The sequence below is a fragment of the Penaeus japonicus genome, unplaced genomic scaffold (genome assembly GCF_977035675.1).
Source record: "Penaeus japonicus unplaced genomic scaffold, GWHDUDI00000001_assembly GWHDUDI00000022, whole genome shotgun sequence".
NCBI classification, from domain to species: domain Eukaryota; kingdom Metazoa; phylum Arthropoda; class Malacostraca; order Decapoda; family Penaeidae; genus Penaeus; species Penaeus japonicus.
In genome coordinates, this window is record NW_028234424.1 from 24,706,251 (window position 1) to 24,718,750 (window position 12,500).

The window sequence follows — 12,500 nt, forward strand, 5'->3', positions numbered from 1 at the left end:
TGTAGGGCCTCATTACATTTTCCATGATTCCAAAGGCCTCATCTCCAACAATTACATGAGGGAAGCATGTTGTCTCAGCACTGGAAATAGGCTTTGGCCCTGGTATATCTCGTTTATTTGGTATTGGATAAAGACGCAACCACATGTAGCGAAAAAACAAACCTTTGGGCATGACGTAGTTTTAATTATGACATAACCTATAAAAACTCTTTTCTTCTAGATACGAAAAATAATCGAGATATATTATTTTGAAAATAATTAAAAACAATTAACGGGAGAGATGATTCCACTGTCTTAACAAACATCTGACTAAAAAATATCGGCTCTGCGCATGCGCCAACCTCCCCCGCGGAAATACAAAAAAGTATTAATAGAAGGCAATACTGTCACGTGATAATAATAGCACCAATAGGGAAACAATAGGTCTAACCGACAAAATGATCGACCATTCACAGACAATTGAACATAGAGTCTGGGTCCTTGCTTCAATTTCAAAATCAGTTTCGAGATGGCTACATTGTGTGCAAGATGTAGGTACACTCCGTGGGAATTCATCAAGGTTTTTTATAAAGATAACGCTGCATCACTGAAATTATTACGTGACCACGTTGCTCTGCCAATGGAAATGGAGTGCAAAAACTTTTACAACCCGGCCCCTCACACGCCTCCAATTGAGGTAAGAAGTGGTAACATTCAAAGATAAAAGTCAGATGCTACGAAGTGCCCTTGGCTAGGGCAGGCTAAAATCAGTCATTGAAAGTGAACCTGCCACGCAGTGGTTTAATAAGGGGGGGTCCAGGGGGGGCGAAACCTCCCCTTGGCTAGGGCAGACCAAATATCGATGGTGGACATTCGTTTTGAAAATTTACTGGCCACGCAGTGGCCTTAAAAGTGGGGGGTCCAGAGGGGGCAAACCTTTGCCTTGGCTAGGGCAAACCTAAAAATTAGGTTAGGTTAGGTTTATGGGTTGGGTTTTGATTACGCAAAAAAAAACTTTAAATTTCGCGCCAGAAATCGTTAGTTCCGTATCGACGGTGGGGAAGGGAGGGGGGGGTGTAACTCAGCAACAAAAGGTTTCTGATGGAAATGAGCAGCGAATCTGTACAAAACAGATTGAAAACTACCAGAAAAAATATCATGTTGTGCCTAGAGGGTTGGTTGTGTCTTTATCCAAATTTACCGTTTATTTTCCACAAGTTTTTGGTACAGAATGGAATTCTTAAATACTGCTGAATCAATACTTTTCCCATATGCACCAATATCCACACAGAGAAATGAATAATTAGCATCACATACAGCTAACAACACAGTTGAAAAGGACCTATAATTATAGTACAAAGATCCTTTACCAGTAGACTGGATTAATCTTATGTGTTTACCATCAATTGCACCAATGCAATTAGGAAAGTCTGCATACTTCTGGAATCCTTTTGCCATGTCTTCCCACTTCTGTTTCATCATTTCTGGCATGCACATCATCTTTAGTCTATCCCATATTACTGCATACACTTGCCGCAATATTCTTGAGATTGTTGACTTCCCGACTCGACATCCATAATGGAAGTCAGCAATAGAACATCCTGTGGCCAAGTGCCTACAGAGAAAGATAGCATTATAAATTTTATTTCTAGGAAATGCTATTTTTTCTCACATAATCTCTCTCTCTCTCTCTTTCTCTCTCTCTCTTTCTTTCTCTCTTTCTCTTTCTTTCTCTCTTTCTCTTTCTTTCTCTCTCTCTCTCTCTCTCTCTCTCTCTCTCTCTCTCTCTCTCTCTCTCTCTCTCTCTACCCTCTTCTCTCTCTCTCTACCCTCTTCTCTCTCTCTCTACCCTCTTCTCTCTCTCTCTACCCTCTTCTCTCTCTCTCTACCCTCTTCTCTCTCTCTCTACCCTCTTCTCTCTCTCTCTACCCTCTTCTCTCTCTCTCTCTCTCTCTCTCTCTCTCTCTCTCCCCTCTTCTCTCTCTCTCTCTCTCTCTCCCTCTTCTCCCTCTCCTCTCTCTCTCTCTCTCTCTCTCTCTCTCTCTCCTCCTCTTCTCTCCTCGCTCATCTCTCTCTACTCTCTCTCTCTCATCTCTCTCCTCTCTCTCTCTCTCTCTCTCTCTCACACTCTTCTCCGATCGCTGAGAGGGAGCGATCGCTCTCTCTCTCGCTCTCCGCGCTCAGTTCTCACTCTCTCGTTCCCTCTCTCTCCTCTCTCTCTCGCTCTCTCCTCCCTCTCTCTCTCTCTCATCTCTCCACTCTCTCGCTTCCCTTTCATCTCTCTCTCTCTCTCTCTCACATCACTCTTTCAATCACCCCCAATCCCCGTCTCAATCTTCCATAAACAACCACCTCCATTCGAACTTCACCAACACCATACCTCCCTCCTCACACTACTTCTCACCTCTTCCCCCATCTCCCTCATCCTCCCAATACTACCTCCCCCCCCCGTATACATGCTCGGTCTTAAATCTCCACTCATCTTACACGCTTATCCACATCCCACATCCCATCTCCTCCCAGCCTTGCCCACACCTTTCTCACCTCCTGTCCCTCAAATTTCCCTACCCAATAATTCCATCTTTCCCCATCTCATCTCTCCCCCTCCACCCTCTCGACCTACCTTCATACCTCCCATCAATCAATCACTCTCTACTTCAATATAATATCTCCCTCCTCCTCACAGACTCAAAATCACGTCCTCATACCCCAATCCCCCACTCCTACCCTTCTTCCACACGACCCAATCCCTCCATCTAAAACCCGTCCACCTCACATCCATCACAATCCCCATCCACATCTCTCATATCTCATCCTCCACCTTCCCGCCTCATCCCTTCCTCCACATCCGCTATATCATCCCCCCCCCCTCCCATACCAATTCACTTCCTTATCACCAACGTCTCAGACACACTTTCTCTAACTTCCCTTCAATAATTTACACATCTCCTCCCCCACTAACGAATCACATATCCATCTCAAATCCTCTCCCTATCCCCTCCACCACAACCCCCCATCTACTCATCTACTATTCTTCTACCTCTCCCCTCCCTGTACCATCTCCCCTTCTCCTTCCCCTCCAATCTTGCCTTTCTACATCTCTCTCTCTTTTCACCTCCAAATTATTCTCCTAATCCATCCATCCAATCCCTCCCTTCTCTTCCCTCTCATTCTCTCATTCTTCTTCCCTCCGTCATCAGTCCTCATACTCCTCTAATAATCACACGTATCAAGTATACTCCTAACTTCTCCCTTCCAATCCAATACCTCCCACCTCTATTTAATATCCATTATCTCATCCCCTCACCTTTTCTCACCCTTACCTATTACCACATACTCAACACTATATTACTTACTGACCATCCTTCCTCCTCATATCCTCCCTTCTCCCTACTCTCTAAAAAAATCGGTATCTCCCTCCTATTCCGTCCTTCCCAACCCATCCCCCTCCTCTCTACTCCTTCGACCTCATTACCTCTATCCTAATACCGCACTCGCCACCCGCCACTTATCAAAGTAAACTCCCCCCCCCATCCTCCCATCCCAATACATCTCCTCTATATCCCTCCTACCCATTCCTCGCGTTCTCTCCCCTCATATCTCTCCCTATCTCACTCACTCCCCTCCCATCCGTCACGCTTCCAACCTCCCTCTTCTGCTCCTCTTCGCCCTTCTCTTACTCTCATCTCTACTCCCACGCTACCTTCATCTCCTACTCCGTCTCCTCGTCCTCCTCACCTCTCCTAATCCGCGTCCTTTCATCCCCTGCCATAGCCCTTCACCTATCCTCTCTCTCCCTTCTCCCCTCTCCTCCCGTCTCACTATCCCCCCTCTCCCCCTTCATCTTTCTCACTTTCCGATCCCCAATATAACTCCTCTCCTTCCCAAGTACTCTCTCTACCTCTTCTTCATCTCAATCACCCCTTAGCCTAACTCTCCATGACGATCATCTTCCCATTGTCACTCCCATCATCTATCCCCCCTCCATTCCAATCCGTCGTAACTCCATCAAATCCCCCCTCTCTATCCTCATCTCATCTCATCATCCCACAATATCTTCCTCTCCTTTCCATTTCCCTCTTCATTATCTCTTCCACTCCTCTATCACCCCCTCCATTCGTATCTCTTTATCTCCTCCCACTCATTCGTCTCCTACATACACTCCCTCCACACCTGGGTCACTTCACCCATCTCTCCCCTCTCTCCCACTCCTCGATCCATAACCTACATCACAATAACTTACCTCATTTTTATACTTTCTCCTCCCTCCTCCACCACCCCCTCATTACCCTCCAAACTCCCTAATGCTCATCCAACCTCCTCCCCTCCCCAATTGATTCATACAGTACATTCTAACATCTACCCTAATACACCATTCCTCCTACGCTCGCTTGACTACCATATCTTCCCAGTCCCTCCTCCTTCCCCCCTCCTTCCATCCTCCCTCATTTCTTTCTCTCTCTCTCTCTCTCTTTCTTTCTTTCTCTTTCTCTTGCTCTTTCTTTTCTCTTTAATTTTCCATTCTCTCTCTCTCTCTCTCTCTCTGCTCTCTCTCTTCTCTTCTCCTCTCCTCTCTCTTCCTCTCTCCATCTCTCTTCTCTCTCTCTCGCTCACTTCGTCATCTCTCTCACTCTCTTCCGTCTCTCTCTCATCCTCTTTCTCCTCTCTCTCTCCCTCTCTCTCTCCTCCTATCTCTCCTTCTCTCTCTTCACACACACATACACACAAGAAATATTTTCTATACACTAAAAACATTCAAGATTCAGTGACACTTAAGTATTGTACAATTATTTTCAGGCCTGTCCTTGCAAAAGAAGTGGAAGCATTTGACGAATAACTTCGCAAGGGAATAAAAGACAATAGACTCTACCATCCGGGTCACACATGAAAGGGCACCTACCATATATTTTAGGAGACTACGTTTCTTAAGGTTTTAAGTTTCCAATAAGGAAACTATCAACTATATTGAAAGGAAGATTGTTGATGACGTGATTGACAGGAGACATCGCACGGTAGTAAATCTACACAGCAAAAAGAAAAAAAATGAACTAAACCAGTGATCTGCACATCGCTAATATTTTGGAAAAAATTTTGTTGCAAACAAATTGAACAAAAGATGAGGAAAAATATTTGCTTGTCTCTCTCTACAAAGAAATGAAAAAGGTGCCAGAAAAGATTCGTTTAATGACCAAAATTGAGCTACTAAATGTACTTCATCGTGCTCAGACACTTGGAACTCCCCATCCCATACAGCCAGTTCAGTATGCAAACTCACATACTCTACCATTACCACATTCCTCAGGAGACACTGGTCAACCACGCACACCATCATCACCTTCAGTAGTTCATCCCATGACTACTTCACCAGGGGGTGCAGCCTACCAATTTCTGACACCACAGACACATTGAGTGTGACCATAATTTGTTGAATAAACAAAATAGTAAAGGGGATTCCAGGTGAGTGGATAGGGTGCTTTCACAAAACTTTTCAACCCAAGTTCTAAATATGCAAACGACAGAAGATGTCTTATTTTCTCCCTCATTTATCTTTCACGATCCACTTTTCACCTGTGTTATATGTTTTTCACTTCATAGAAAAAAAAATAAATTGTAAAAAAATCGTTATTTTCATATAAAACTCACCTTATTCATATGCAAGTTTCTCTTCTTGGCATGATACCATACCTAATGAAACAACATTCACTGCCGGGCTTTCCCACCTTGCAAGTTGCAATGCGGGGCTCTAATCGCATACCTTAAATCAATTAAATGATCGACCCGTATGTTGCCACCCTGCAACGCCCTTGAAACGCGGATCCAATGTGCACGCACCCGCAGAGAGTTAAGATTGGTTGAAGATAATTCTACTTCCTGGATAAGTCCAACAACTCAACGAATGATTTCACTGACATCTAAAATATTAAAAAAGATGTATAGTATACAATATATATATATATATATATAAATATATAATAATATATATATATATATTGTATACAATTTATATATATATAATATTGTTATATATAGATATATTATATATTTGTATAATATTAAATAAGTATGGTATACAATATTTTATATCAAAATATATATAATATATATTGTATACAATCTTATAAATATATTGTATACATATATGTATATTACATATATATATTGTATATAATATAATTTATTGTATACAATATTTTTTATATAATATATTTTGTTATATAATAATAATATATTGTACACAATAATTTATATATATAAATTATATATACAATATATATATATATTATTTTGTAAAACAATATTATTATATATATTATTATTGTAATAATATATATATATATTACAAGATATATATATATCTATATATTTGTATTAATATATATTTGTATACAATATTTATAATTATTTATAATATATATAATATATATAAATAAATGAATATGTTATAAAATATATATAAATATATACCTATATATATATATAATTATTGTATAGTCACTATATATATATATATATGTTATATTATATATATATATATATTTTGTATTTAATAATAAATATATATATTTATACAATTTATATATTTATATATATTATATATATAAGTGTAATACAATAAGATATATATATATTATATACAATATATACCATATAATAATATATAATATATACTTATATATTTATATACAATATATATTATATAATATTGTATACAATATATATATAATATATATTAGTATTATAATATATATATTTATACATATACTAACAGTATATACATATATATATTATATTTTTATACAATATTTATATAAAATATACAATATATATATATATATATATATATTTATACTATATATACATCATATATGTATACAATATATATATATATATTATTGTATTATTTTTAATATATGTAATACAATAAGATATATTTTGTATACAATATATTTAATTAATATTATATATTTATACAATATATAATTTGTATTTATATATATATATATATATAGCTAATTATATATATTTTTTGGTACAATTTAATATCAATAGTTAAAATAGATAGTTCACTTAAATTGTATTACAAATTATAAGATTATAGATATTGTAATTACAATATATACTTATTGTTATATATATAAGATAGTGTATTCATTATAGACTTTATTAGATATATATTTTATATAAATTTCATAAACAATATATATACTATATATAATTATATATAATCCTTATAGATAATTATATTAAATTATATAATTATTGTATATAATATATATAATGTAATTATATATATTTTTTATAATTACTATATTATATATTGATATATATATAATTGTATAAAATATATTCTATATATTATATTCCTTAACCCTATAAACCTATTTAATATATAATTATATATATGAGTATATATGATATTGTTATATAATATACATTTATATCATAAATATATATATATGTATTATATATTATATATATATTTATATATATATATATATTTATTTAAGTAATATTATAATTTAATTTATATATAGATTAATAAATATATTTATATTAATTAATAATATATATATATTATATATTAATAGATATCAATACTTATAATATATTTATATATATATTAATATATATATAATTAAAACTATTAATGGTGTATTATCTATATAGTTTATATTAAATATAAATATATTATATTACAATCTCTTTATAAAGATATAGAAGTTTTATTAATATTCTAATTTAATATTTATATTTAATTCTTAATATAATATACTATATATAATTATATTATATATAGTGATACAATATTATTAATATATATATATATAGAGGATTGTATACAATATTATAATTATACTATAGTGTTTATACTTTTATAGAATATAAATTTAGATTTATAATGATATACTATATATAGTACTATATTATAATATATATTTATATTAGATAAACTTATATAATATGAATATATATTGCTTGCTAATATATATAATATATATATATTATATTTATCCGTAAAAAATATTAATGACCTAATAAATATATAATATCGTCATCGTTCTCAGTCACTGGAACTCCCCATCCCATACAGCCAGTTTCAGTAACAAACTCACTTCTACCATTACCACAGTCCTCAGAGACACTTCAACCAACACACCACAGCACTCTATTCATCCCATGACTACTTCACAGTGCAGCAACCATTGCCGGACACGCAGTCAACTACATTTGATATTATTGAACATATATTGTTGAATAACTAAATATATAATGATTTTATATTTATATACAATTTAATATGCATATTTATTTATTATATATATATTGTATTTCTACAATATATATATATATATAAATAAATGATTTTATTGATAATATATAATATAATATATATATATATTATGATTTTATATTATTACAATTTATATATATATATATTATATAATATATATATGGTATATCAATATATTATTTACATATATATATAATATATATTATAATATATATTATTTTTATATATAATATATATTGTATACAATATATACTATATATATATAATATATAGTTAATAATAAATTATTGTATGAATTATATATATAATATATATATATATATATATAATCATTATATATTTAATGAATAGATTGTATATAATATATTAAAATAGATATATATATAATATATATATATATATATATATATATCCTATATATATAATTATATACATATTATATATAATATTATATATTTTTTATAATATGATAAAATATATATATATATAGATAATATATATATATATATATATTTAACAACAACCCATATATATATATATGTAAATATATGTTATATTGTAAGTATACATTATATATAATATATATATATATATATATAAATATATATATATAATATAATATAATATATATATAATATATATTTATATATATATATATATTGTTATATAGACAGTATATATATTTAATATATATATTATATATATATATATATTGTATATTACAATATTATATATATATATTTGTATTTAATATATATATAATATATATATATATATATATATATATGTATATAATATATATAGATATTGTATATATATTGTATATAATAATATATATAATATATATTATATATTATATATATGATATATATTTCAATTTATATTTAATATATATATATATTATATATATATATATGGTATACAATAATTATATATTTATTATATATTGTATACAATATATACAATATATATAATATATATATATACCATATATATATACTCAATCTTATTAATATATAATATATACAACTATATATATATATATATAATATACAATATATATATATATATATTATATATAATTTGTATATATATTATATGTATATATATTTGTTCTTATATGATACAAGAATTTATATATATATATGTATTATTTACATTATATATATATATCTTGTATATAATATATTGAATATACATGTAATATATATATATATTGTATCACATCAATATCTATATATATTGTATACACTATATATATTATATATATATATATATATATATATTCTATATTGTATACTATATCATTGTATACAATATATATAAAATATTTATATATCCAATATATAGATATTTATATATATATATACAATATATTAAATATATCCACTATTATATATAGATAAATATTGTAATACAACTATATATAGATTATATACAATCTATATATATATTATTAGATATAAGTATACCAATTCTTATTATATTATATATAACATAACAATAAATTACTATTAAACCATATATATACCCTTTACAATATAATACTTATAACCATCTATAGTTACTTATCTCAATATAGTAAATCCACAATATATATATATATTAACTCCCACTAACTCTCTCTATATTAATACCCCACAAATTATACCCTCAATATAAAATATTAACCCATAAAATACATTATATATATACTATATTTACTTACAATATATAATATAATAATAACCCCCCACTCACAATGTACATCACTCCCTCATGTAACTCCCCTCTCAATATATAATCCCACCAATACTATATTATAAAATATTTACTCCCCTCTTATATTATATAACCCCTATATATATAGTCATTTATCACAATATAAAAATGTATATACAATCATATATATTATATCCCATCTCTCTCTCTATATATATATTGTATACAAACTCTTATATACTATCCCAAATATCACTTATCACTCAAAATATTCAGAATCACTATATTCAATTCTTTTACAAATATACTCTCTCATATATATATGCTTGACTATACTCTAATCTACATATATATCTCCAATATATCACATTCACTTTATATGTATATAAATATAGTTATATACACTATATATGGTATTCTCTACCATATATTTATAGTATATTATATATATATATCCCATATAAATATCTTTAACCCACTAATATATATAGAATCATTATAACATAATAGTATACACATTAAATATTATATACAATATATATAAATATAAATAATGTATACCATATATTTATTATATTATACTATAAATATATCATAAAAATCTTGTATACAATATTTATATCTGTATCTACAATATATATATATATATATATAGGTATACCATAACCCCCCCATTATATTATATACCATATATATATATCATATGTCTACCCAAAATTATATATATATATATATATCTATATATATAAATCTCTTATATATGTATATAATGTATACATATATATATATATATGTCTATAAATTGTATATATATAAATACTATATATATTATATCTATGGTATTACCTCTATGTGGATTGGATGGTATATAAAAAACAAAAACGGGCTAATATATCCGCTTCTCGGGCCCAGAATATGTGGGCGAGCCGCGATTTGTATCTTAATTCCCAACCTATATATATATACAGGATGATTTGAATACACGGTGGTAGCTAAAAATTATTGTATTAACATATATACTTTATAACCAGATATATTGATAGAACATATATTTCTTACATATAAGGTGCAAATATATACAACCGCAAAAGGGGAAGAGTAAGCCTATCGCAAATTCAAGAGCATTATATATATAGCTATAATCGAGTAACACTAACGCACATGACAGTGCACAGTATATATATTAAGTCATATAAGGCCTTAGGACACAACTTACCGGCATCTTGAGGATGGAGTCGCAGTCGATAGAGAGGGGTGGAAACCTCTCGACTTGAAGGCTGAACGCAAATACGATTTAAATTGTATCCCTAACCTATTATATTGAGGCGACCTTACTAGGTTCAGTTCGAGGGGGGCAATGCTTGACTCTTCCCTTGGGGAGGGAGGCTCTGCCCGCCCGGGCATGTTGATTGGCCCATGCAGAGTCCTAGTAACGCCAATCTGGGGGATGCGGTCAGCAGACCAAAAACTTTATTGGGGGGGGGGGGGGTGGGGGGGTCCTAAGGATGATGTTGCATCTCGGGACCTGGAGCGATTATATATAGTGGGACGTGACTAGCGTCACATAACATGTACGTTTTTAAGCTTTATATATGATATATCTTTCATTAATAGTAGTACATCTATTCATATACAAACATAAGATCTTCATAATATATATATATATATATATATAATATATATATATATATATATATATTGTATATATATATTATATATATTGTATACAATATATATATAAAATGTATATAATATATATATATGTTATATACATATATATATATGTATATATTTCTATATCTATATATATATATATATTTACAATTGTAAATAATATATATATATAATGTATACAAATATATATAATATAATGTATATAATATATTATATATATAATTTAAATATATATAATCTATGTATATATATTGTATACAATAATATATTATATATATATAGTATTATATATACGCAATATATATATATTAATTATGTATATATTATAACAATATTATAACTATAATATTTTGTATATCATATATATAAATATTGTATAGATTATAATATATATGTTATATTGAATATATATAAATATATATATATATATATATGTATAATATTGTATACAAATATATTACTATCTCTATATATATATATTAATCATGATTATATATATATATGATATATATATATATCTACATATATACAAATATAACAATTATGTAATATATATATATTATATAGTATATATATATATATAATAGCATATATATATATATATATATTAATTTTATACAATATATATATCTAATATATATATGTCATACAACTATATAGTTGTATACTTATATTGTATATACTATATATATATCTATTGTATACAATTCTATATATATATATTATATATTGTAAACAATTTATATATCAATATTTTATATCTATATTATATAAGTATATATATATTGTATATACAACTATATATATTATCTATTATATCTATATATATATATATATATATATATTCTAGACA

At 29.1% G+C, this 12,500-nt stretch overlaps 4 protein-coding genes across 5 annotated transcripts in view; 2 read left to right on the plus strand and 2 right to left on the minus strand.

Moving 5' to 3' along the window:
* Nucleotides 1-304, minus strand: part of LOC147469359 (uncharacterized) — a 653-nt gene extending 349 nt beyond the window's left edge. The window contains exon 1 of the mRNA XM_086549635.1: nt 1-304. This exon is cut by the window's left edge and continues 349 nt beyond it. Within this exon, the coding sequence (XP_086405761.1) occupies nt 1-172 (172 nt within the window). The 5' untranslated portion in view covers nt 173-304.
* Nucleotides 1-5,630, plus strand: part of LOC122261317 (uncharacterized) — a 6,640-nt gene extending 1,010 nt beyond the window's left edge. The window contains exon 2 of the mRNA XM_086549636.1: nt 4,777-5,630. Within this exon, the coding sequence (XP_086405762.1) occupies nt 4,777-4,832 (56 nt within the window). The 3' untranslated portion in view covers nt 4,833-5,630. The remainder of the gene's footprint in view (nt 1-4,776) is intronic.
* LOC122261316 (EARP-interacting protein homolog) overlaps nt 1-12,500 on the minus strand; it is a 35,250-nt gene that overhangs the window by 10,266 nt on the left and 12,484 nt on the right. Inside the window, exon 1 of one of the 2 annotated variants that reach the window (XM_086549631.1) lies at nt 1,380-1,486. The exons of the other annotated variant lie outside the window; for it this stretch is intronic. Within the exon in view, the coding sequence (XP_086405757.1) occupies nt 1,380-1,415 (36 nt within the window). The 5' untranslated portion in view covers nt 1,416-1,486. Of the gene's footprint in view, nt 1-1,379; nt 1,487-12,500 lie in introns of those variants that run through there. 2 annotated transcript variants of the gene reach the window in all.
* The window catches only part of Pcd (pterin-4a-carbinolamine dehydratase), a 51,503-nt gene that overhangs the window by 1,055 nt on the left and 37,948 nt on the right, over nt 1-12,500 (plus strand). The window lies entirely within an intron of this gene.